The sequence below is a fragment of the Limanda limanda genome, chromosome 1 (assembly GCF_963576545.1).
Source record: "Limanda limanda chromosome 1, fLimLim1.1, whole genome shotgun sequence".
NCBI lineage: Eukaryota > Metazoa > Chordata > Actinopteri > Pleuronectiformes > Pleuronectidae > Limanda > Limanda limanda.
The window spans coordinates 738,383-765,321 of record NC_083636.1 but is presented as its reverse complement, the minus strand read 5'-3'; the positions used below and the strand labels follow the sequence as shown (position 1 = coordinate 765,321).

At 42.3% G+C, this 26,939-nt stretch overlaps 2 protein-coding genes and 2 long non-coding RNA genes across 6 annotated transcripts in view; all 4 read left to right on the top strand.

The window, feature by feature from the left end:
• Nucleotides 1-566: 566 nt before the first annotated feature.
• Nucleotides 567-2,783, top strand: macir (macrophage immunometabolism regulator). The gene is made up of 2 exons (XM_061076866.1): nt 567-601; nt 2,127-2,783. Exon 2 carries the CDS (start codon nt 2,130-2,132, stop codon nt 2,781-2,783), a length of 654 nt encoding a protein of 217 aa, XP_060932849.1. The 5' UTR covers nt 567-601; nt 2,127-2,129.
• Nucleotides 2,784-8,376: 5,593 nt separating this feature from the next.
• LOC133022863 (uncharacterized) lies at nt 8,377-11,257 on the top strand. The gene is made up of 3 exons (XR_009683033.1): nt 8,377-8,425; nt 8,702-8,798; nt 11,158-11,257. It is a non-coding gene; the product is annotated as an uncharacterized LOC133022863 (long non-coding RNA).
• A 1,381-nt stretch (nt 11,258-12,638) lies between these two features.
• The window catches only part of LOC133014395 (ribonuclease inhibitor-like), a 21,377-nt gene continuing 7,076 nt past the window's right edge, over nt 12,639-26,939 (top strand). Inside the window, exons 1-6 of the mRNA XM_061081631.1 lie at nt 12,639-14,159; nt 15,199-15,375; nt 15,912-16,085; nt 16,469-16,645; nt 17,026-17,202; nt 17,586-17,759. Of these exons, the coding sequence (XP_060937614.1) occupies nt 13,234-14,159; nt 15,199-15,375; nt 15,912-16,085; nt 16,469-16,645; nt 17,026-17,202; nt 17,586-17,759 (1,805 nt within the window). The 5' untranslated portion in view covers nt 12,639-13,233. The remainder of the gene's footprint in view (nt 14,160-15,198; nt 15,376-15,911; nt 16,086-16,468; nt 16,646-17,025; nt 17,203-17,585; nt 17,760-26,939) is intronic.
• LOC133014522 (uncharacterized) overlaps nt 24,439-26,939 on the top strand; it is a 2,938-nt gene continuing 437 nt past the window's right edge. The window contains exons 1-2 of one of the 3 annotated variants that reach the window (XR_009681463.1): nt 24,439-24,505; nt 24,583-24,676. This is a non-coding gene — a long non-coding RNA (uncharacterized LOC133014522). Of the gene's footprint in view, nt 24,677-26,939 lie in introns of all 3 variants that reach the window. The other 2 variants (XR_009681462.1, XR_009681461.1) reach the window with 2 other exon arrangements.

Below are 26,939 nucleotides of genomic sequence, written 5' to 3'. Positions count from 1 at the left end.
GTCTGACGTCACATCCTCCTAAAGCGGCACTGCCCAAAATATTGATGTTCACAGCTGTTTGTATTATAGACTCTTTATATAACGATGTTTATTATAAAGTGTTTATATGAAGGTTTCTCCCGACACTGTACAAACAGGTGGAGCCTGAAAGTTATGGACTGACGATACTTCACTTTGAAAATCTTTCTTTCTTTCATCAACAACTTTAATATTTTGCTTCCAATATTGTACAAGTAAATGTACAAATAATAAAATAGTCCCCTATGTCAAACAGTTGATATGTTAAAACAGTGAGTGTCTTTTAAATCAATTTATTATATTCTATACAATTATTTTGTTATAACGAGATTCATAGAAATGTATTATTAATATAATAACAACAATCATATCAATGATAACCTGATTGTTAATGTTATAAACAGATTAATCTAAATAAACATCTGGTTATGATCATATCTATGGTTATGATGACCACATAGTCTTAATAATAAAAGTCTCAGACCGGAAATGTGGTTTCGCGTCTGTTGACGGAAGCCGGCGAGGGGGCGGAGTCTGAGCCCAACGACGGAAGGTGGAACATCGGATCATCCGCAACAAACAGGTTCGATTATTATTCACGTCTGTGTTATTTCACTGGGTTTTAATGGAAGATGAAGAATTATCTTTATTATCTTTATATTTATCATCTGTATCGTCTTTATTCTCTGGATTCTCTTTATCATATTAAATATATTTATCATCGTAATTATCAATATTATCTTTATTATCTTTATTATCTTTATTCTCATTCTTTATTCTTGTTATTCTCTTTATTATATTTTTTGTCTGTATCATCTTTATCCTCTTTATTCTCTTCATCATCGTCCCCCTCCTCCTCCTCCTCCTCCTCAGTCCGGTCTCATCTTGACATCGACCGTGTTTTAGTGTGGGTAGAACCGGGTAGAACCGGGTGAACCGGGGAGCAGGCCCGGTGCTGGTCCGGGTCTGGTCCGGGTCTGGTCCGGGTCTGGTCCGGTTCTGGTCCGTGGGTCCGGGCAGAGGGAGGCCATCTTCCCCTCGTCCGCACCGAGAACCGCGACATTAAACGCAGCATCACGCCTCGTGGGTGTGTGTGTGTGTGTGTGTGTGTGTGTGCGTGCGTGTGTGCGTGTGTGTGTGTGTGTGTGTGTGTGTGTGTGTGTGAGGCCTGTTCTGGCCCGGCTCGGCTCGGCTCGGCTCGGTCTCAGGCTCACTCGTCTGGTTCCTCTGATGCTGAAACAAAGAAAACACTGTTTTTGTTCCATGTTATTTGACATTAAAATATTAAACACTTATAAAATATAAATCTCCACCAAACCTCAGCAGCAGTGGAAGAGACGTTCGATCAACCAATGAGATCAGAGAAGATAGAACAGCAGCGGCTTCACTCACTGTGTAGAACTGGACCTGGAACCTGTCTTCTGTGTCCTGACCAGCAGGGGGCGACTCCTCTGGTAGTTTCTATAGAAAGTGACTCTTCTTCTCACTTTATAACGTCAGTGAACATGAAACAGTTTCTGTCTCAGTCTCTATCAATCAGCTGATGTTCATTTAGTGAATTATGATCATTTAGAGTCAAACAGACCATAAAGCCCCGGATCTGTGGGGGGGGGGGGGTACCACAGTGTGATTGACAGCTAGCACCGTCCAATTGGTGCAGGTGGGCGTGTAGCCCATAGATTTATATATAAAGACTAGATGTCTCGGCCAACGGAGCCGGACGTCCTCACATGGCGGCCATCTTGCTACGGGGCAGCTCGCTCACCCATAACATTGTGTTGGTAAATAACCATAACTTGCTCAATTTTCAACCGATTTTTAAACGGTCTGGTTTGTTATAAACGTCAGAGATGTAGTTATGACACTGCATAAATTATTCATTTTTTTTTAGAAAATAACATAATTATTCATAAGTATGCAGCGCTATATCTACATCTCAGACGTTTATAACAAACCAAACAATGTTATGGGTGAGCGAGCTGCCCCGTAGCAAGATGGCCGCCATGTGAGGACGTCCGGCTCCGTTGGCCGGCAACGCAGACGAGACATCTAGTGTTTATATATATATCTATGGTGTAGCCTGACGTGAGCTTTCTCTCTTCTCTCAGGTCATGTCTGTGAAGATGGAGATGGATCTCAGTGGCGTGTCCAGGACTCGTGTCTCCATCTGTCCAGCAGCTGAGGTCACGGCCACGCTGAAGCCCGAGGCCGAGCGCCCTCGCTGCGCCAGCACGCCATGTTCCCCCATCAGAGGGACGGTGGCCGGGTACCAGATCCTGCACATGGACTCCAACTACCTGGTGGGCTTCACCACGGGCGAGGAGCTGCTGAAGCTCGCCCACAAGTGGTCGGAAGGCGCTCCAGAGAAGGGCTCTGTGTCGGAGGCGGTGACCAGCCCCACCAAGAGCTCCGCCCTCAAGGCCGGGGACCCGGGCGTCCACCGGTCAGCACGACTCTTCAAGGGGAAGAGCCGCTACTACCAACCCTACGACATCCCGGCCGCCAACGGGCGCCGGCGCAGGCGCATGCCGAGCTCCAGCGACACCTTCCTGCGGCCCCTGGCTCACGGGGAACCCGGCAGGAACCTGCACGCTCCACTTCCTGTGTGTCTGCTGCAGGGCGGGGGTGCGCAGTCCAAGTCCCTGGACTACCTGAACCTGGACAGGATCAGCCTGAAGGAGTCCTCGGACACGGAGGTGCTGCAGGTGCAGCTGCAGCACCTCACCCTGCGGGGGGGGGGCGTGTTCACCCGGAACCAGACATGAGCTCAGCCCAGGCCCCCCCCCCCCCCTCCAGGGTTTAGGTGCTATTTCCAGCTCGGCTTGTTTCTACTCCGATTATTTACAGTTCTTTAAGAAGTCTGATAATCTTGTTATATTATTAACTGGGGATTTAACTTGTTCACATAACGTTGTGAAGAAAATCCTCCAACTAGTCCTCACATTGTAATGAGGTTGAAAAATGTGAATCATATAAACTTAGCAATAACTAGTGAAGCTATTTATTGACAGTGTTGTGTGTTTGTGAGGCACATGTCACACAGGATCCGGCCAATCAGAGCGTCTCTCTGACTGACGCGTGGTGATGGAGGTTTTGTGATTTTCTGTTTATGCAGACGAGTGTGAATTTAGCAGGATGATGATTCTAATATGTTGATTATTTATGAATTGCTCTTTTCTGTTGGTTAATATTAGTGTGATTTCAAACTTTATATTCGTCATCAAATTGGCAAGTGGAAAAAAACTGAGTGATGCTCCGTTTAAATCTGTTTAGGAAAGGTGAGGTTATTAAAGTGTTCGAACACTAATACATGACATTTATAATTATTATAATTATTCCCTCTGTCCACATGTTTCATTCCGGTTGTTCCTTCATTTGTTAAATATATTTCAGTCTCTGCTTTCTTTGACTTCACTTGATAGCATGAGAAGTGCCCGTGTGGCTGCAGGGGGCGCTGTTGCTCAGTCACACAGTGATGCTTTAAGTTAGACTCACAGTGAAGGGAGGCTAGTTGCCATGGCGACTGCATCCTCTCCACCCGGAGTATCACCTCAGTGTTCTTCTGCTCCTGTTTGTTGGAAACACGTCGGCTTTACAGAACCATGCTCTCTGGTTTTCTACCTTGTCTTTTTACTGAGTGTGTGTCGTCCCCCCCCCCCCCCGCCCCCCCCCACAGTTCCCGATGCCTCTACAGCAGAAAACCACTTTCTGCACCTGATTGCACTGATGGACGTGGACTGGAAACCTCAGTGCACCTTGATCTCGTCCCCACGCGGGTGTTCACAGTCAGCGCTGCAATACTGTACATGAAGAAGCCATGTGACACACGTACAGTTGTGTGATCATCATGTTCAGCCTCTGAGCTTCACACGTCCTGAGCCGGTTTCACTGGAGTCTGCATCAAGAAGTTCAACAGAGAAGCTGGAGCTCAACAGCAGCAGCTTGTTGTCTCAGATCCACTCGTGTGTTTCTGATTCTACCTGAGTCCGAATGTTCACCAGTAAAACCAAATCCTCTGGTCTGCCCCCTGGTGGCCGGCTGCTGTAAGTAGATGTTAAATGAATGTTTGACAACAATAGTTTGTGTGATTTTAGGATGAGAAAGATTTAGAGTGTGTTCAACTTATCTTTTCTATTTATTCTGATTGATTAAATCACAACAAGCTGCGCTCTGTGTTCTCCATATCAATCTGAATCTGGCTCTAAGCTCAGTCCTGGTTTTACAGTAGAACCGATCTCTAGGACTCTTCATCAGTTCCTTGTTTCAGAGCCGTTGAAGCTTTGAGGCTGAACGACTGTTTCACTCCTGTTTGTAAAGTCACTCTTATGCACTTCTATCGATTCCTGAAGCCAAACTCAACTTGTACGCTTGATGTTAACCAATGACTGTTAAGACCATTAAAGCTTCTTTCAAACACGTCTTCATCCTCTTGGACTTAATATGAAGTTTGACATTAAAAGTGATGAAAATGTAACATGAATGTATCACATGGATCTACAGTAAAACTCTGTGTTTTCCAGATCAGTTGATCAATAGAACATTTAGTTACTGATCTGTTCTAATTCATCCGGTCTGTAATCCACAGAACAAATAAAGATGGACGACATGTTTCCATCAAGTATTTGAGCTGGTGTCAAGCACTGAAAACAGGTCAATCTGAGGAGGGCTGTTTAAGACTGGGTAAAAATGTGCTGTTTGAAATTATCCTTGTGGTATTTTGACCAAAATATGTTACAGACATTTCATTAAGACCCCAAGGAACCATATCAACTTGTGATAAAATGGGCAGAATATGTCTCCTTTAAATAAAGTTTAGTTAAACTAAAGATCGTTTCATAAATCTGATCGAATTCGTGCTCATGAGAAGATAAGAGTGATAAAGGGCTGAAATAATTTTTAAAAAGGGCTTTTTAAATAATGATTTAATTATTTTCCTGGCACAAAAGGGTGAAAGAATAACAACAAAAACAAAATAAACAACAACACGTACGCTTGTTTCTGCAAGTGCTGCCGGGAGACGGAGCTGCAGAGGCAACGCAACCTGGGTCAGCTACAGCATCCAGGAGCCCACACACAGAGCACGATGTTCTGCTGCCTCTGCTGGCAGGGAGGTCGAACTGCAGCTTCATTTGCAGCAGTAGTCGACACGTGACGACTTTATTTGTCATTTATATTTATAGATTTGATTTTAGCCGAGAAAAGTTTTGATGCTGCATGCTAAAAAACTGACACAAATTAAATGTACAAACTGCACTTGAAGCTGTTTACGTATCATTTTACCATCATCTGTAGTAAAAGATGGACGACATGGCTGCTCCTCAAAAGTGAAGCCAAATCATCTTGATCGCCCCCTGCTGGCTGCCTGCAGTATAATTCATAAATGTTGCCTCCTCCATGTTAGTAGTTTGGATCAGAGATATTTTAGCTTCATTTTTGATCACCATGAGGAAGTTGTGAAGTCATCCATCTTTATTTTACAGTCCATGGTTCAAAGTTACTGTTCAAGCTGCTGTAGCGCCACCTGCCTGTCAGCCTGCACACTCTCCACATATCCTCCCATTGGGCCTGGTTTCTGTAAATAACTAAATTTCCTAATGTTTGAAAACATGTTTTGCAACATCAAACACTTTGAGATTTCCCTCTTGCTAAGACAATAAATCATATATGTACTGATTACACACATCTTTTAGATAATCAGAGGGAGTCAGGTGAATGAACGGTTCTGAATCCAGCAGTATGTGGAGCACTTTATTTATTTATTGGAGTTCGATAAAGCAAAGCTGTTTTTATTTCTTGGAAAACATTTGGTCCAAGCGGAGAAGAAACAAACCAAACTTTGATTTGGTTTAATAATCGATGACAGAAAATACAGGGAGAGCCCGGTGCAGCGTTATAGATTCATGTTTCTCTGTGGACCAAACCTCTTTCTGTGTTGGTTCATATCAAACACTGGATATTTTAAAGTTAAAGAGGATTTGTATTATACGAATGTACATTTGCACTTTCAATAAATATTTCCTTTTGAAAAACTAAAAAAGGTTTTCGTCTGATTATTAGATATCAGGATGCTGTGCAATATAGATGCTTTTATCCCTGGTTATTACTATTATTATTATTGTTATTATTATTATTATTATTACTATTATTATTATTATTATTATTATTATTATTATTATTATTATTATAATTACTATTATTATTATTATTCTCATTTTCAGGTTGTTCTCCTGCCCCCTGGTGGCCAAACATCGGCTGTCCAGACAGCAGGCCTAACCCAAGTGTGTGAGTGTGTGTGTGTGTGTGTGTGTGTGTGAGGCCCCTCCCCCTCCCAGCAGATTCGTTCCCTTGAAGCAGTCGCTCAGTTTCTCTCGGTCCACAGCTGCTCAGTGATCAGCTGGTTTGAACCGAGCTGGAGTTTCTGTGTCCTCCTCCACTCGGCTCTCACTGGAACTAACTCACACTCATCACTAGTTCTCAGGACCTGATCAGCACATGAAGTCACTGAGTGTTGGTTTGATTCCACAGTTTATGAGGCTGCATTTAAACAGCATGAAAAATGACCAGTCAACATTTAACGTCTCAGTAACAGGAGACGCTCACAGTCAGGACTCAGTGTTAAAGTGAAGATCTGGATCAATGATCCCACTCCATCAATTATTAACTAAATACCATCCCAATAAACAATGAACCAGTTAATCTTCATATGTATGAACTGGACTTTGAACTGGTTTCAAGAGTGAACTGGTTCCACAGGGAGGAGGAGGAGCCTGAGAACAGGGAGGAGGAGGAGCCTGAGAACAGGGAGGAGGAGGAGCCTGAGAACAGGGAGCGGTCAGACTCCATTTTCACCTGGACGAGCAGAAGGAAGGAAAGTGAGCAGGTGAGTGTGAACACAACTTTCTGAAAGTTTTACTGTCTCACTCTCACACCTGCTGTTAACATCCGTCTGCTGATCACATGACTCTAAGTTTGTCAGTTCACACCTGGTGACAGACGTCATGTGATCGGATCCCAGAGACAGATGTGAACAGCAGGTCTGGATCAAAGAGCCTTCAAAGGACTAATTAACAGAGTTAACTCACAGTTTCACTTTTTATCTTCATCTGTTCATCAAGTGTTTAATAACACAACGTGTTTTCACAATCACACGTTACAGCAGTGGTCACCAACCAGTGGAGAGTCTTCACTGTGGATCCCAGTAAAGCTCTGGACTCACTGGCTGAGGTGTGAGGAGCATCGACCTGCAGAGCCAGGTACACACACACACACACACACACACACACACTCACACACACGCTGTCTATAAAGTTCTGTAATTCATTTCCAGCCTTTATTACGCGAACATGATACTAGATGTTGAGTTTCCTTCTCTTAGTGGCCGGGGGTTGAAGGACACATGAACTTTTACAAGCTTGTATTAATTAACTTTAATGTAGTTTATTGTTTTGAGTGTAGATTAGGAAATGCTCAAGCTGCAAAAATACTTTTTTATTAAACGTTTGTTTGTGGCTATGCAGGTTTATTGGTGGATTTAAAAATTACATAAACCGATATTACATGAAAAGGAACTTTATTATTGTACTTGTACAAAAGTACACCTCCACACCCTTATTGACTGGTACCATAAAACATATATTCATATGATTAATTTAATAATGTACTCTAATGTACTAATGGCTGAATAAATCAAGTGATTGACTGTAATATCCCAAATTAATGGAGGCTTCCTGAGGTCAACTGTCTGGAGAGACAGAGAGAGAGAGAGAGAGAGAGAGAGAGAGAGAGAGAGAGAGAGAGAGAGAGAGAGAGAGAGAGAGAGAGAGAGAGAGAGAGAGAGAGAGAGAGAGAGAGAGAGAGAGAGAGAGAGAGAGAGAGAGAGAGAGAGAGAGAGAGAGAGAGAGAGAGAGAGAGAGAGAGAGAGAGAGAGAGAGAGAGAGAGAGAGAGAGAGAGAGAGAGAGAGAGAGAGAGAGACTCTTGTCCTTTCTGAGGTCACTGAGGCGATCACTGTATTTCCTTGTATATAAGAAGTCCTGTGTACTCAAATAAATACCAGTACTACAAACTATGAAGCCCTGCATCTATTTCACAATAAAAACATTTAAAGATAAATGAAAAATAAAATGCCTCTTCGCAGTGAAGATCTGGATTCATGATGCCACACCGTCCATTATTAACTAAATACATGATCCTAAGTTTGTTATCTACATCATAACATCACAATAAAACATGAACTATGAACCAGTTCATCTTCATGGGTATGAACTGGACTTTGAACTGGTTTCTAGCGTGAGCTGGTTCCACAGGGAGGAGGAGGAGCCTGAGAACAGGGAGGAGGAGGAGCCTGAGAACAGGGAGCCGTCAGACTCCATTTTCACCTGGACGAGCAGAAGGAAGGAAAGTGAGCAGGTGAGTGTGAACACAACTTTCTGAAAGTTTTCCTGTCTCACTCTCACACCTGCTGTTAACATCCGTCTGCTGATCACATGACTCTAAGTTTGTCGGTTCACACCTGGTGACAGGCGTCATGTGATCGGATCCCAGAGACAGATGTGAACAGCAGGTCTGGATCAAAGAGCCTTCAAAGGACTAATTAACAGAGTTAACTCACAGTTTCACTTTTTATCTTCATCTGTTCATCAAGTGTTTAATAACACAACGTGTTTTCACAATCATACGTTACAGCAGTGGTCACCAACCAGTGGAGAGTCTTCACTGTGGATCCCAGTAAAGCTCTGGATTCACTGGCTGAGGTGTGAGGAGCATCGACCTGCAGAGCCAGGTACACACATAAAACATAAATCTAAAACAAGAATACTATATAACAACACTATATTTGTAGTGTTTTTAACTTTACTCTGATTTTGTTTGAGTTGAAGTAAATATAAAGTTGAAGAGCTTGTGTTTGACCTTCATTTGGGCACAAAGCCATAGAACTGAGTGGAGATACAGAGTTCAAGCTGCTGACTGATGTGCTCTCAGTGTTACTGTCTATAAAGTTCTGTAATTCATTTCCAGCCTTTATGACATTAACACTAGATGTTGAGTTTCCTGCTCCTACTGGCAGGGGGTTGCAGGACACAGGAACTTCATGAGCTTGTATTAATTCACTTTAATGTCGTTGATTTATCAAAAATACTTTTTAGAGCAATATTTGTTTATGGCTTTGCATGTTTATTGGTGGATCTACAAATGACATAAACCAGTATTACATGAAAGGGAACTGTAGTATTGTACTTGTACAATAGTACATCTCCTACATACTCTGAGACATATAAGCTTCCTCTACTCCATCCTCAGGCTGGTACCCTAAAAAATATCATTTCATTAATTTAATTTCTAACCCCTACCCTGTAACAAAATCTTTAAACTATCTATCCTCCAAATAAATATTTAATGTCATATGATAAAGCTACTTAAAGGATCAGCGTATTAAAGTATGTGTGGTTTTCCCCCGCTAACACTCCCAGTTAGGGTTGCAAAATTCCGGGAATATTCAAAGTTGGAAACTTTCCATGGGAATTAACGGGAATATACGGGAATAAACGGGAATATACAGGAATTAACGGGAATTAACGGGAATAAACTGGAAATGTTGTGGGTAATTTATACTAACTGTATTGACCTTGTCATATACAGACATAAATATAAACATTTAGTTGTGTCATAGGCTGATTTGAGCCCTGAGGAAACTTTGGGCACTTGACTATATGCTTCTGCATCGTTGTGTCATTCTTAACATAGGTCTTTGCACAGTATTTGCAAATGTACACAGCCTTTCCTTCTACATTGGATGAGGTGAAATGTCTCCACACATGAGAGAGTGCACGTGGCATTGTTCTGTAGAATAAGATGAGAAAAAAGTTTGTAAAAAAACACTAATGCAATGCCAGAGATATAAATAGTTAGCCAAACAATTGGAATCGTCTGTAAACATATTTTACAATTGATGGATAAATGAATGGAAATAGGCTAGATGAACAGATGAACAATCCTCAATCAGCATGCTAATATATTTTCCCAGTAATATCATGGAAACTTACCTGACTAGTCCTTCACTCTACAGCAGGCCTCAATAGCCCTGCTGTAGAGTGAAGCATGCTGGGAGTTATCTGTGCATGTGATGGAAGAATGCACAGTGGAGGGTTGAAACTCAACGTTCCATACATCTTTAAAATAGAGTTTTGAATGATGTTTTTATTGCTCAGCGTTTAATTTGCATAGTTTTTTTTTTTTTCAAAATTCCCGAGCTAAACTTCCCATGGAAAGTTTCCGGAAAGTTTCCAGAAATTTACCGGAAACTTTCCGCCCCTTTGCAACCCTACTCCCAGTACATTAGTATCAGTCAGTGAAGTAAAGTAGATGCAGATAGTCTGTGGTACTGGGAGCACTTTGCTCCTACGGGTCAGGCTGGTTCTGTTCGGCTCCAGCAGCTGACAAAGGTTCATCCTCTGAGGAGAATCTAGATCCTTCATGAAGTCATCAGAGGAGCTCAAAGGATCTTGTGGGTCTCTGAAGACCCTGGTCCTCCTCAGAGACTCTAACAATCCACACCAGCTCCACGGATCCTTTAAGAACAACCCGTTGGAACAATGACATGGATTCAGGAAGTCAAATGCCTGAGTGCTTTTATTTTGAAAGGGGTTCTGGAAGTGTTGTAAATACGTTTGTGACAGAGAGTTAAACATTGTGGTTCACAGCAGAATACATATAGAAAATGATCTTGAGTTTGAATGTTTATGGATTTATGTCACAAACATTAATGGTTGCATAACTTCATGTGTGAGCTTCAAAATAAAAGCACTTAATTGTTTCTGTTGAGCAGAAGATGCACGGCTTCATCCTGTATAGTACGAGTATTTATTTGAGTACACAGGACATATTTATGACCATATTCAACTCAAAGCCAAAAACATTGTGCTGCAGTAGCAGAACTCTGCAGAACATATTGTTGAACTGAGAAAATAAATATTGAACAGATGCTGTAAATATGAATTGGTATAGACAAAGTTGCATAACTGCATTTCTTTGGAAGATATCAGGGTGGTAGATCTCTGCTTACGTTTGGAATCAAAATGTCACGTTTGTGTCTGTGTGTGTTTGTCCTGGTACCTGTGAACTCACAGTGTTTTTCCTCCCAGACTGAAGATGAGTGGTTATGAGGAGGAAGAGGAGGAAGAGGACAGAGCCGAGTCTCCAGGGTTCAGCTGTGTGTCTCTGAAGAGTGACATGTCAAAAGGACTTCCTCTAACCTTCAGTAATGAACCTGGACCCTCACACACAGAGTAAGAGACCTGCTACAAACATGTGAAGCTCCAAACTGAATCCTCAGAGAATGAACCAGTGAATGATGTGTTCTGAATAAAAACATGTTTGTGTTTGCAGAGGTCAGGACCAGAGACTGAGAGCAGAGTCTCCAGGGTCCAGCTGTCTGTCTCTGAATAGTGACTGGTCCAAAGAACCTCCTCCTTTCTTCAGTAATGAACCTGGACCCTCACACACAGAGTAAGAGACTGTTTCTACTGGGACCTGCTCTGAAGAGGATCTAGTTTCCTCTAGTGTGGCCCCTGCATTAGGACACAGCTTCATTGAAGTTGGTGACTAATCTCTCAGAATCACTCAAAGAGCTCAGACCTCCACCAAGAACCAACACGCTCCTTATGAAACCAATTTGAAATCCACTAGAGACTCATTTTGATTTGGATCTGCATCAAATTCCACACACTGGTAAACATCAGTCCTCTGAACATGTCTGTGAAAGAGGACCCCCCCCCCATCTGGTTCACAGACCACAACCTTCCAACAAGTTCACTGGTAATCTGTTGTTTTTTATAATCCCACTAACGAACCAACCAACACACAAACATACTGGGTGAAAACAAAACCTCCTTGACAGAAGTAATGACAACCTGTGACTGTGACATGTGAGTGATCAGGACATGTCTTCACAGGGAGAGGAAGAGGAGTCATGTTTCTGAGGAGGAGCAGTCGTCCTGCTGTGCTTCGTGTCAGGACGTCCTGAAGGATCCAGTCTCCACCAGCTGTGGACACTGGTTCTGCAGACAGTGCATCACCTCATACTGGGACCAGTCTGGTTCTTCAGGAGACTCCTCCTGTCCCCAGTGTGGACAAAGATCCAGAACAGGAGCTGGAGGTCAGACAGCCGGTCAGAGCAGCACTGTACATGTGTCTGCTGATGTCTTCACTTCTGACAACAGCACATGTGGTTTTATTTTGTTCCTTCATACAGCATCAACATTTAACATCGTTCGAAAAGCACAAAGTTAAAAAGCTTTTATTTTCTCTAGTTTTTCTGTATCTGATGAAAACAATCAGCAGATTCTCAGATTCTCTGTCTCTGACATTGTTTTTTTTGTCTTTCAGCAGATCGTGGTCTGCAGGAGGTTTCAGATGAACATCAGCTCAGCCTGAGGAGGAGATGTGAACATGTGACTGAAGGAAGTGATGAAACAGGAAGTAGAACCCTCCTCAACAGGATCTACACTGAGCTCTACATCACAGAGGGACAGAGTGAAGAGGTTAATACTCAACATGAGGTGAGGCAGCTTGAGACGGCTTCCAAGAAGAAGATCCTCCATGACACCATCAGGTGCCACGACATCTTTAAAGCCTCCACTGACCAGCAGAGCAGCATCAGAGTCGTCCTGACCAACGGCGTCGCTGGCGTTGGAAAAACCTTCTCGGTGCAGAAGTTCACTCTGGACTGGGCAGAGGGTTTAGAGAACCAGGATGTGGGTCTGCTGACTCTGCTCTCGTTCAGGGAGCTGAACCTGGTGAAGGACCAGCAGCACAGTCTCCTCACGCTGCTCCGTGTTTTCCATCCAGCGTTACAGAAGCTCACGGCAGAGACGCTCGCTGTCTGTAAACCTTTGTTCATCTTTGACGGCCTAGATGAAAGCAGACCTTCTCTGGACTTCAACCACAGGGAGCTTGTGTCTGAGGTCACACAGAGGTCATCGGTCAACGTGCTGCTGACAAACCTCATCCGGGGGAATCTGCTTCCCTCGGCTCTCGTCTGGATAACCTCCAGACCTGCGGCGGCCAATCAGATCCCTCCTGCATGTGTGGACAGGGTCACAGAAGTACGAGGCTTCACTGACGCCCAGAAGGAGGAGTACTTCAGGAGGAGATTCAGTGATGAAGAGCTGTGCAGCAGAATCATCTCACACATCAGGACGTCCAGGAGCCTCAACATCATGTGTCAAATCCCAGTCTTCTGCTGGATCAGTGCTACAGTTCTGGAGCACATGTTGACCACAGACCAGAGAGGAGAGCTGCCCAAGACCCTGACTGACCTGTACTCACACTTCCTGCTGGTTCAGACAAAGAGGAAGAACAACAAGTACGGTAAGAAGAGGGCTGACAGGGACGTTCTCCTGAAGCTGGGGAGGCTGGCACTTAAACATCTGGAGGAAGGAAACATCATGTTCTACCAAGAAGACCTGGAGCGGTGTGGTCTTAATGTCACAGAGGCCTCGGTGTACTCAGGAGTTTGTACTGAGATCTTCAGAAGAGAGTGTGTGATCTTCCAGAAATCAGTCTACTGCTTTGTTCATCTGAGCGTTCAGGAGTTCTTAGCTGCAGTCTACATGTTCCACTGTTACACAGAAGAACTCAAGAACTTCTTGGGAAAATATGGGAACACAGACAGTACCTTGTCCCTGGATGACCTCCTGCAGAAAACCATGGAGAAATCCCTCACCAGTACAAATGGTCATCTGGACCTGTTTGTTCGCTTCCTTCACGGCCTCAGTCTGGAGTCCAACCAGAGAGTCTTAGGAGGCCTGCTGGGTTGGACAGGGAACAATCCAGAGATCATCCAGAGAGTCATCAACAACCTGAAGGAAATGGACAGTTATAACATTTCTCCGGACAGAAGCATCAACATCTTCCATTGTCTGACTGAGATAAACGACCACTCAGTTCATCAGCAGATGACACAGTTCCTGACGTCAGAGAACAGATCAAAGGAGAAACTCTCTGAGATCCACTGCTCAGCTCTGGCCTACATACTGCAGATGTCAGAGGAGGTTCTGGATGAGTTGGACCTGAGGAAGTTCAACACATCAGACCAGGGTCGATGGAGACTGATCCCAGCTGTGAGGAACTGCAGGAAGGCTCGGTGAGTCCAGACATGATCAATAACATGTTCAGTCGTTCTTCAAACACACTCAGTGTTAAATGATCCTCATTGTTTTGGGCAGCATGGTGTTGCAGTGGTCAACACTGGTAGTGCAGCCTCTCTGTGAGGAGGAGGTTCTCCTGGTGTCTGCAGGGTTTTCTCTGGGTTCTTCAACTTCCTCCACAAACCATAAGACATGTAGATCGGAGTTAGTTTGATTGGAGACTGAGATTCAGTGTCAGCTGAGATTGCCTCCAGGACAAGTGGCTACTGGCTAGAGTGTGTGTGTGTGTGTGTGTATTTTAACGAATGTGCAGAATGAGCCGCCCCCCCCCCAGCCCCCCCCCCGGTTAAAGCGACACACGCAGTGAGATCAGAGCTGGTTCACGTGAAGCAGCCGCTCAGTGACTTTGTAGAAGTGAAACACAGAGTTTCTCTGGTCTCAGCTGCTTCAGAATCAGAGCAGAAGCTGCAGCTGGTTCGAACTGAGCTGGAGTTTCTGTGTCCTCCTCCACTCGGCTCTCACTGGAACTAACTCACACTCATCACTAGTTATCAGGACCTGATCAGCACATGAAGTCACTGAGTGTTGGTTTGATTCCACAGTTTATGAAGCTGAATTTAAACATCATGAAAATGACTCGTCAACATGTTGTGCTCAGTCCAACACGAGACGCTCAGTCAGGACTCAGTGTTAAAATGAGCGACAAGCAGACATGATCCGACTCCATCGATCAGAACCAAACACATGACAGGACGTTTGTCTCCTGAATCATCCCAATAAAAAATGAACTATGAATGTGAACCAGTTCATTTTCATCTGTATGAAAAGAACTTGGAACTCATTCTTTTTAAGTGTGAACTGGCTCTGAGCAAAGGATAAGAAGCCTAAATCTAAAAGGATTCTCTTGAGGAGTTTCTAACATGTTCACGAGGCACAAGGGGATTTACCAGGGTGAGGGTCACATGAACACGTTTTGTATGAATGTTGTGTTTTCTGATTTAATTCTCACAGATTTGATATTTTCTTTAATTACAGACTCGTTGGTTGTGGACTCTCAGAGACTCACTGTGAAGTCGTGGCCTCAGCTCTGAAGTCAGACCCCTCACATCTGAGAGAACTGGAGCTGACTGGAAACAACTACCTGCTGGATTCAGCAGTGAAGCTGCTGTGTTCTGGACTGGAGAGTCCAAACTGTCGACTGGAGACTCTGAGGTCCTTAAATCCTTCTTCACTTTTCAGACTTTCTTTCTTATTGGGTCATTATTTATTTAACTTGTCTCAGTTCTGCTCTGCTCACTGTCCCTCAGTCATCTGTCCCTCACCCAGCCTGTCAGTCACGTCCACCTCATCAACTCCATTCACCTGCACTCACCTGCTCCTGATCACTGAGAAAGTGTCAGTAAATAACATGAGGACTGAGGCCGAGCACTCGTCCTCCTCCGGGTTTCAAAATAAGACACATTCTTATTGAAACACGTTGGACAGTTGATAAGTATAGAAACAAACAGGAAGTGACATCAGGAGCCGTCCCTACTTTAAACAGTGTTTAATTACACAAACCTGCTCAGTGACCAACACACAGAGAAGAAGCTGATGAATGAAACAATGGTCCAACATGTCTGATCTGATATTTATCTTCATGTCACAGACTGGACTGAGGTCAGCAGCATGTTGAGAGTCTGTGTTGACATGATGACGATCCACAACAACAGGAGGACACAGTCTAATATTCATATTTCTTTATCCAGGTTGGATAGCTGCTTTCTGTCAGAGATCAGCTGTTCTTCTCTGGCTTCAGCTCTGAGGTCAAACCCCTCTCATCTGAGAGAACTGGATCTGAGTAACAACGACCTGAAGGACTCAGGAGTGAAGGAGCTGTGTGGTTTTCTACAGAGTCCAACCTGTCGACTGGAGACTCTGACGTCAGTTCACTGACTGACTTTTGTAGATCTCATATCTATAAAATAGCATTTATACACAACGTATCTCATTTCATTATAATTAATTAAAATAATTCCTCTTCAAACATAGCGTGAATCCATTCATTAATTAATCTGTGACATTTTAAATATTCAGCTACTTGTTAAAACACTGAGTTTAGTTCTGGATTTCCTAAACTGATCTGCAGGACAGAGACCGGGTCCAAATAATCTATTTGTACTGAATCAGGACTCGTTTTGAGTCCAACATGTCTGATTTCATATTTATCTTCCATGTTATGAGTCTGTGCTGACATGAATATGTGTCTGTTATTTTCACACATGAAGTCAGTTTAATTTACAGTTAAGTTGTATTCTTTATCCAGGTTGAAGGTCTGCAGCCTGTCAGAGATCAGCTGTTCTTCTCTGGCTTCAGCTCTGAGGTCAAACCCCTCTCATCTGAGAGAACTGGATCTGAGTCTAAACAAAGACCTGCAGGACTCAGAAGTGAAGGAGCTGTGTGGTTTTGTACAGAGTCCAACCTGTCGACTGGAGACTCTGAGGTCAGTTCACTGACTGACTTTTGTAGATCTCATGAATATAAAACAGCATTTATACACAATTTATCTAATTTAATCATAATTTAACATAATTCATTTTCATACATAACGTGAATCCATTCATTAATGAATCTGTGACATTTTAAATATTCAGCTACTTGTTAAAACACTGAGTTTAGTTCTGGATTTCCTAAACTGATCTGCAGAACAGAGACCGGGTCCAAATAATCTATTTGTACTGAATCAGGACTCGTTTTTAGTCCAACATGTCTGATTTCATATTTATCTTCCATGTTATGAGTCTGTGCTGACATGAATATGTGTCTGTTATTTTCACACATGAACTCAGTTTAATTTACAGTTAAGCTTTATTCTTTATCCAGGTTGAAGGTCTGCAGTCTGTCAGAGATCAGCTGTTCTTCTCTGGCTTCAGCTCTGAGGTCAAACCCCTCTCATCTGAGAGAACTGGATCTGAGTCTAAACAAAGACCTGCAGGACTCAGGAGTGAAGGAGCTGTGTGGTTTTCTCCAGAGTCCAACCTGTCGACTGGAGACTCTGGGGTCAGTTCACTGACTGACTTTTGTAGATCTCATATCTATAAAACAGCATTTATACACAATGTATCTCATTTAATTATAATTAATTAACATAAGTCCTCTTCATACATAACTTGAATTAATTAATTAATTAATCTGTGACATTTTAAATATTCAGCTACTTGTTAAAGAACTGTGTTCAGTTCTGGATTTCCTAAACTAATCTGCAGGACAGAGACCGGGTCCAAATAATCTATTTGTACTGAATCAGGACTCGTTTTCAGTCCAATATGTCTGATTTCATATTTATCTTCCATGTTATGAGTCTGTGCTGACATGAATATGTGTCTGTTATTTTCACACATGAACTCAGTTTAATTTACAGTTAAGTTTTATTCTTTATCCAGATTGATTGCCTGCAGTCTGTCAGAGATCAGCTGTTCTTCTCTGGCTTCAGCTCTGAGGTCAAACCCCTCTCATCTGAGAGAACTGGATCTGAGTGACAACAACCTGCAGGACTCAGGAGTGAAGGAGCTGTGTGGTTTTCTACAGAGTCCAACCTGTCGACTGGAGACTCTGGGGTCAGTTCACTGACTGACTTTTGTAGATCTCATATTTATAAAATAGCATTTATACACAACATATCTCATTTAATTATAATTAATTAAAATAATTCCTCTTCATACATAACTTGAATCCATTCATTAATTAATCTGTGACATTTTAAATATTCAGCTAATTGTTAAAACACTGAGTTTAGTTCTGGATTTCCTAAACTGATCTGCAGGACAGAGACCGGGTCCAAATAATCTATTTGTACTGAATCAGGACTCGTTTTTAGTCCAACATCTGATTTCATATTTATCTTCCATGTTATGAGTCTGTGCTGACATGAATATGTGTCTGTTATTTTCACACATGAACTCAGTTTAATTTACAGTTAAGTTTTATTCTTTATCCAGGTTGTGGAGATGCAGTCTGTCAGAGATCAGCTGTTCTTCTCTGGCTTCAGCTCTGAGGTCAAACCCCTCTCATCTGAGAGAACTTGATCTGAGAGGAAACAACCTGCAGGGCTCAGCAGTGAAGGAGCTGCTTGATCTACAGCAGAGTTCAACCTGTCGACTGGAGACTCTGAGGTAAGACATCATGTTTTTTTGTTAAAGGTTCAGTTTAGTGATATCTACAGGACCCACTCCTGATGTAAATATAAAGTATGTAAATATAAAGTAGTTAAATATAAATGTCTCATTTTAGGGTAAAGAAAACAACAATTAGTTTCCAACCAGTTCAGAACGTAGCAGCTTCTCACTGGTATTAAACAGCAACATCACATCTCCCTGATCCTCACTTCTCTCCATTGGCTCCCTGTCCGTTTTAGAATTGATTTTAAGAGTTTACTGATCACTTTCAAAGCATCTGGCCCCAAAGAACAACACAGAATTATTGAGCCTGTAAGTTCCTGCACGCAGCCTCAGATCCTCAGGTGGATCCTGCTGTTCTGTGCTTTAACCATCAGGGTCCCTCGGCTTTGGAACGGAGAGTTGGTGACTTCTTTTAAATCACTTCTTAAAACCTATTTTTATAGACTTGCTTGTATGTGATGATGTGTTTTTACTGTTTTTACCATTTTCACCTTTTATTTACTTGTTCATTTATCTCTATTGTCATTTTACTACTTTTATGGGTTCAAGTTTTTATTTACTTTTCTTGCTTTACTGTCAAAGCACTTTGTAAATCTGTGTCACATCCTGGGATTCAAACGTTTCTCATCAAGAATCTTCTTCTCTTCCACTCGTCTTGTTAGTAAACAACAGATTTATTACGAGGTCACGTAATATATTTTTAACAAATGCTACCAGGGGGCGCTGTAACTTACACATTGTCACAATCACAGATGCTTTACCAACTGTTCTTCCTGCATTTAGCAGCTGTCACTGAGTTTCTTTTATTCTGGATCATGTGTTTGTTCTCCTCTGATTTTTATTAGCGAACAGTTTGATCCTGGTTGTGAAATATGAGGCTCTGCTGTCAGTCAAACTGTCCATGTCTGTGATTGGTCATACGCAGTAAACCCCGCCCCTTTTATGTGCACGTGCTCACACAGTGAAACATGTCTTCACCTGTAACAGCAGTAAATCCACCTCTCAGGTGTCCACTCTGCACTTTGACATGCAGAGGACACACACTGAGCTCTTAGCGTGTTCATTCCAACACGTGAACATGAAGCAGAGAGGAAGCTGCTCCACCTCTGAACAGGACTGAAGTCCCTGCTGCTCTTTCTACTGGATGAGCTGCATCACTGACTCACAGCTGATGAAGTGAGTCTCTGTGACACTGATGTCTTCTTCTCTCAACAGGTGGGAGTTGTCTTAGTGTACCTGAGTGTGAAGAGGACAGTGTGTGTGGACGGAGGCTGAGCTGTGTCCTGAGGATCCAGAGGCTGAAGCAGCAGCAGATTGTGTGAAGAGCAGTTCAATGACTTCATGAAAAACATGTGAACTCACATTTAGATGATTTTCATTCTCTCTGGATTCTTCACACATATGTTCATAACTGATCTGCCTGTTCCTGCTCATGTACAAAGAGATAGAATGTTTTAAACAAGTGGACTTTCTTTCATGTACAGCGTTTATACAACATCGGACAATAAGATCACACTCATCGACATTTATTCACAAAATGTACATGAAATGAAAGCCCTGGTACAAGTACATCAAAATAAAAATGTGGAATATGGCCAAAATGGCCACTTAATGCAAAATAGCAGGCTTCCTGTTGTGTTTTTCCAATTGCACCAAAAACTTTTTTGTTTGTCTGGTCATGATACACCTGTGTATCGATTTTTGTGAAGATCGGTCAATGTGAACACGTACCAGGGGTCTCGGGGGGGGGGCATCGTTGAGCCATTTTGCGACGCCCATTGAAAATTCCTCCAGAATACGTAAATTTTCACCACTTTCTAACTTTCCTTTTGGTAACAATTTGAGCATGGTAAAGCCCTCAAAAAGCCAATTCATTTGTCTGAATAATAATAATAATAATAATAATAATAATAATAATAATAATCCTTACAATTTCCATAGGGCCTCACCTGTCAGTGCTCGGGCCCTAAATATCGGTATCGGCCAAGAATTTCCATATCGGTGCCTCCCTAGTTAAAATGTTTGTCTAAGATGATTCTGTCATTTCAGGTGGTTCTGAACTCTTGGTTTAAATGAGTGATGTGATGATGTGAAAACAGAGGTGATGATTGACAGCTGAGACTGACTCCTGATTGGTCCCTTCACTGAACACACTGACTGCAAATGACCTCAACAGAGCAAGATGGACCCAGAACTCCCATCAGGCCTCGGGAGGAACCAGGAAGTGGAAGATGCTGATGAACCTGCCGACCTCTGATATGTGGAGGAAGACGGATGAATATATTTAAGACTGAGGATTTGATTGTAGAGTTTATTTGACGAACACACTTTGATTTATGTATTTGTTCGACAGCAGATAATATCAGTATCAAAAGCTCGTGTTCTCACGTGAGTTTACAGTTCAGCAGGAAAACACATGAATACAGAATCAGTATAAAACAAACTGTGACTGGTTAAATAAAGTGATAGAACGAGAGGAATAAAGAAACAGAGACGGATCATTTCAGAAAGGGAACATGGAAAAGAAGAAGACACGATGGCAAATATACATGTAAGTCAAAAGGAAATGAAAATGTACATAAGGTTATAAGATAAAGTCTGAAAAAGAGAAACTTTCCAAATGAAAGTTGACCAGAAACCAACGGAGGAAAACTAAAGAGTAAAATATAAAACATCATCTTCTCTCACGTTCACCGAGGACTACGTGACGTCTGAATCTCTGCAGCAGCAGAACCTGATCCAGGAGCAGCAGGTGGAACCTCTGAGTCCAGACCAGGATCTTCTGGTCCTGGTTCTCACATTCTGGTTTCCTCTGGTGGGTGGTTCCTGGAATCCTGAAGAGCCTGATGTAACAGCAGCCACTTCTTCACCGAAGCTTTGATCGCAAGGATCCATCTGGAAAGAAAATCACACATTAATCTGACGTGTTCCTGACGTGTTCCTCACATGTTCCTCACACGTTCTAGAGGTTCTGTATGTGAGAACAAACCCGAGTCAGCTGCTCTGGACATTTTCTGAAACTTTTCCTGCAGCCTCTCAAGTCACATGACCTCCTCACCGTTTGTTCTCGTTGGGATTTTCGGAGCAGAGGTGAAAGGTCTTGAACTCGTCAGACGGAGGTTTCAGCTCGATGGTGGACTTCTTGGATCCGTACGGCTGCTCTCGAACAGTGTAGCCCTGCAGGTAGATGCCACCTGAGGACAGAGGACAATGTCACCAGATTCATCAGTGAGGACAAAGTGTCTCTCCTCTGAGAGTCCTCACAGAGTGAGACATGTCTCTGTACCGTGGGCGTGAGTCGCTCGGATGCCGCTGTACAGGTAGAGACATCCGTCCTTCAGGATGCAGTAGTGCTGAGCCCACATGTCTTTGTTCTTGTGCATCTTATGAAGCAAACCGAGACACTCCGGGTTCTTCATGGCCAGCGGGGGCAGACTGGAGTTGTGTCTGGTGACGTCCACCCACACGTGGTTCTACAACGAGAGACCAGTCCTCCTCTTTACTTGTTTTCTAACTGAGTGAATACGACTCTGAGTTAAACATCACAACAACATGCAGTTCTTTAACACAACATTGTGTTACCTGTGCAATCGGATGAATGGCTCGCTCCATCGCTTCCAGCCACCTGAAGTCACACAGACAGATTCAACATGACAAGTTTAAAACTCCACGAGTTCAGGAATGAACCTTCAGGCTTTTCACTGAGAATCAGTTTATCAGTTTTTACAGATGATTATTGATGTTAAACATTTCTACATCGCTGTTTAAAACACTTCATAAAAACTAGAGCTGTGACATCACTGGATTTTATTCTCGATTAATGACAAACTTCCTGTGAAAACTTCCCAGAACCGACAACGTCAAGGGCGGCGGGTGCGCGGCCGCTGCGGGCCCGCAGGTGCGCGGGGCCGCTTGCCACCGCTCATCGTCAAGGGCGGCGGGCGTGCGGGCGTGCGGTACGTGCGCCGAAGCGTCCACGTAACTGCCTCTTGTCCAGTCGTGCGTTCGACCGGTATATATTGGTTGGAGATATAAAAGGGGGCGCAAAAAACTCAGCTCAGCAGAAAAAAAAAAAGTTTTTTTTTTTTTTTTTTGCTGGGCGCAGTTTTGGCGCCCCCCTTCTGAGGGGCGCCCTAGGCAACCGCCTATGTCGCCTTTAGGAAAGACCGGCCCTGGCCACGCCTTCAAAGAGATGACAGCTATGATAAAACAACGGAAGAAATAAAGATGTTGTAAAAGGATAAAAGCAAATGTCACAGATTCTGAAAGATTGAAATCATTTGTCGGCCGATCTCTACGTGGGAGAGATATTTTCATCTCCTGGTTGGACGTCGCACAGAAGACGAAAACTCGATTCACAGACAGGGGGCGACATTTGAACACGAAGGATTTTCCCAGAGAAAGGTCTTGTCCGACCTCGGCTTCCTCGAGCTTCACCGCTGACAGAGCTCGTCTCCTTCCTTCATCCTGTGGACAACAGGAAGTTACATCACAAGGTGTTTTGTACAGGAAGTAGAGAGCCTGATGTGACGCCTGCTCGCCGCTCACCCGTTTGTACCCGCTCAGTCCTGGTTTAACAGTAGAACCGATCTCGATGACTCTTCATCAGTTCCTTGTTTCAGAGCCGTTGAAGCTTTGAGGCTGAACGACTGTTTCACTCCTGTTTGTAAAGTCACTCTTATGCACTTCTATCGATTCCTGAAGCCAAACTCAACTTGTACGCTTGATGTTAACCAATGACTGTTAAGACCATTAAAGCTTCTTTCAAACACGTCTTCATCCTCTTGGACTTAATATGAAGTTTGACATTAAAAGTGATGAAAATGTAACATGAGTGCATCACATGGATCTACAATAAAACTCAGTGTTTCCCAGATCAGTTCATCCACACACACACACAGAGTATGATATTCTGCTGCCTCTGCTGGCAGGGAGGTCCAACTGCAGCTTCATCTGCAGCAGCAGTTGACACATGACGACTTTATTTGTCATTAATATTTATAGATTTGATTTTAGTCGAGAAAAGTTTTGATGCTGCATGCTGAAAAACTGACACAAATGAAATGTACAAACTGCACTTGAAGCTGTTTACGTATCATTTTACCATCATCTGTAGTTAAAGATGGACGACATGGCTGCTCCTCAAAAGTGAAGCCAAATCATCTTGATCGCCCCCTGCTGGCTGGCTGCAGTATAATTCATAAATGTTGCCTCCTCCATGTTAGTAGTTGGGATCAGAGATATTTTAGCTTCATTTTTGATCACCAGGAGGAAGTTGTGAAGTCATCCATCTTTATTTTACAGTCCATGGTTCAAAGTTACTGTTCAAGCTGCTGTAGCGCCACCTGCCTGTCAGCCTGCACACTCTCCACATCTCCTCCCATTGGGCCTGGTTTCTGTAAATAACTAAATTTCCTACATTTCTTACAAAACATGTTTTGTAATATCAAACACTTTGAGATTTCCCTCTTGCTAAGACAATAAATTGTATTTGTACTGATTACACAAATCTTTTAGATAATCAGAGGGAGTCAGGTGAATGAACGGATCTGAATCCAGCAGTATGTGGAGCACTTTATTTATTTATTGGAGTTCGATAAAGCAAAGTTTTTTTTTTTTCATGGTCCAAGCGGAAAAGAAACAAACCAAACTTTGATTTGGTTCAATAATCAATGACAGAAAATACAGAGAGAGCCCGGTGCAGCGTTATAGATTCATGTTTCTCTGTGGACCAAACCTCTTTCTGTGTTTGTTCATATCAAACGCTGGATATTTTAAAGTTAAAGAGGATTTGTATTATACTAATGTACATTTGCATTTTCAATAAATATTTCCTTTTGAAAAATTAAAAAAGGTTTTTGTCTGTTTATTAGATATCAGGATGCTGTGCAATATACTTGCTTTTATCCCTGGTTATTACTATTATTATTAATGTTATTATTATTATTACTATTATTATTATTATACTCATTTTCAGGTTGTTCTCCTGCCCCCTGGTGGCCAAACATCGGCTGTCCAGACAGCCGATGTTTGGCCACACACACACACACACACATAAACACACACACACACACACAGAGTCATGTGATTTCCAGTAACTGCCGAGAGGAGGAGGAGCCTCCAGTGAAAGGGAAAGTGTTCAGACTCGTTCTAACAACAAGGAGCAGACGTGAAGTCTGAGGCTGGTGAGTGTTCAGCAACGTTAATATTATTCATTGTGTTTAATAACAGAACCTGTTTTCACAATCATACGTTACAGCAGTGGTCACCAACCAGTGGAGAGTCTTCACTGTGGATCCCAGTAAAGCTCTGGACTCACTGGCTGAGGTGTGAGGAGCATCGACCTGCAGAGCCAGGTACACACATAAAACATAAATCTGAAACAAGTATACTATATAAAAACACTATATATGTCGTTTTTTTAACTTTATTCTGATTTTGTGTGAGTTTTAAAGTAAATATAAAGTTGAAGAGCTTGTGTTTGACCTTCATTTGGGCACAAAGCCATAGAACTGAGTGGAGATACAGAGTTCAAGCTGCTGACTGATGTTCTATCAGTGTTACTGTCTATAAAGTTCTGTAATTCATTTCCAGCCTTTATGACATTAACACTAGATGTTGAGTTTCCTGCTCCTACTGGCAGGGGGTTGCAGGACACAGGAACTTCATGAGCTTGTATTAATTCACTTGAATGTCGTTGATTTATCAAAAATACTTTTAAATGCAATATTTGTTTATGGCTTTGCATGTTTATTGGTGGATTTACCAATGACATAAACCAGTATTACATGAAAGGGAACTGTAGTATTGTACTTGTACAATAGTACATCTCCTACATACTCTGAGACATATAAGCTGCCTCTACTCCATCCTCAGGCTGGTACCCTAAAAAATATCATTTCATTAATTTAATTTCTAACCCCTACCCTGTAACAAAATCTTTAAACTATCTATCCTCCAAATAAATATTTAATGTCATACGATAAAGCTACTTAAAGGATCAGCGTATTAAAGTATGTGTGGTTTTCCCCCGCTAACACTCCCAGTTAGGGTTGCAAAATTCCGGGAATATTCAAAGTTGGAAACTTTCCATGGGAATTAACGGGAATATACGGGAATAAACGGGAATATACAGGAATTAACGGGAATTAACGGGAATAAACTGGAAATGTTGTGGGTAATTTATACTAACTGTATTGACCTTGTCATATACAGACATAAATATAAACATTTAGTTGTGTCATAGGCTGATTTGAGCCCTGAGGAAACTTTGGGCACTTGACTATATGCTTCTGCATCGTTGTGTCATTCTTAACATAGGTCTTTGCACAGTATTTGCAAATGTACACAGCCTTTCCTTCTACATTGGATGAGGTGAAATGTCTCCACACATGAGAGAGTGCACGTGGCATTGTTCTGTAGAATAAGATGAGAAAAAAGTTTGTAAAAAAACACTAATGCAATGCCAGAGATATAAATAGTTAGCCAAAAAATTGGAATTGTCTGTAAACATATTTTACAATTGATGGATAAATTAATGGAAATAGGCTAGATGAACAGATGAACAATCCTCAATCAGCATGCTAATATATTTTCCCAGTAATATCATGGAAACTTACCTGACTAGTCCTTCACTCTACAGCAGGCCTCAATAGCCCTGCTGTAGAGTGAAGCATGCTGGGAGTTATCTGTGCATGTGATGGAAGAATGCACAGTGGAGGGTTGAAACTCAACGTTCCATACATCTTTAAAATAGAGTTTTGAATGATGTTTTTATTGCTCAGCGTTTAATTTGCATATTTTTTTTTTTTTCAAAATTCCCAAAATTCCCGAGCTAAACTTCCCATGGAAAGTTTCCGGAAAGTTTCCAGAAATTTACCGAAAACTTTCCGCCCCTTTGCAACCCTACTCCCAGTACATTAGTATCAGTCAGTGAAGTAAAGTAGATGCAGATAGTCTGTGGTACTGGGATCACTTTGCTCCTACGGGTCAGGCTGGTTCTGTTCGGCTCCAGCAGCTGACAAAGGTTTATCCTCTGAGGAGAATCTAGATCCTTCATGAAGTCATCAGAGGAGCTCAAAGGATCTTGTGGGTCTCTGAAGACCCTGGTCCTCCTCAGAGACTCTAACAATCCACACCAGCTCCATGGATCCTTTAACAACAACCCGTTAGAACAATGACATGGATTCAGGAAGTCAAATGCCTGAGTGCTTTTACTTTGAAAGGGGTTCTGGAAGTGTTGTAAATACGTTTGTCACAGAAAGTTAAACATTGTGGTTCACAGCAGAATAAATATAGAAAATAATCTTGAGTTTGAATGTTTATGGATTTATGTCACAAACATTAATGGTTGCATAACTTCATGTGTGAGCTTCAAAATAAAAGCACTTAATTGTTTCTGTTGAGCAGAAGATGCACTGCTTCATACTGTAAAGTACTAGTATTTATTTGAGTACACAGGACATATTTATGACCATATTCAACTCAAAGCCTTTGTAAAAACATTGTGCTGCAGTAGCAGAACTCTGCAGAACATATTGTTGAACTGAGAAAATAAATATTGAACAGATGCTGTAAATATGAATTGGTATAGACAAAGTTGCATAACTGCATTTCTTT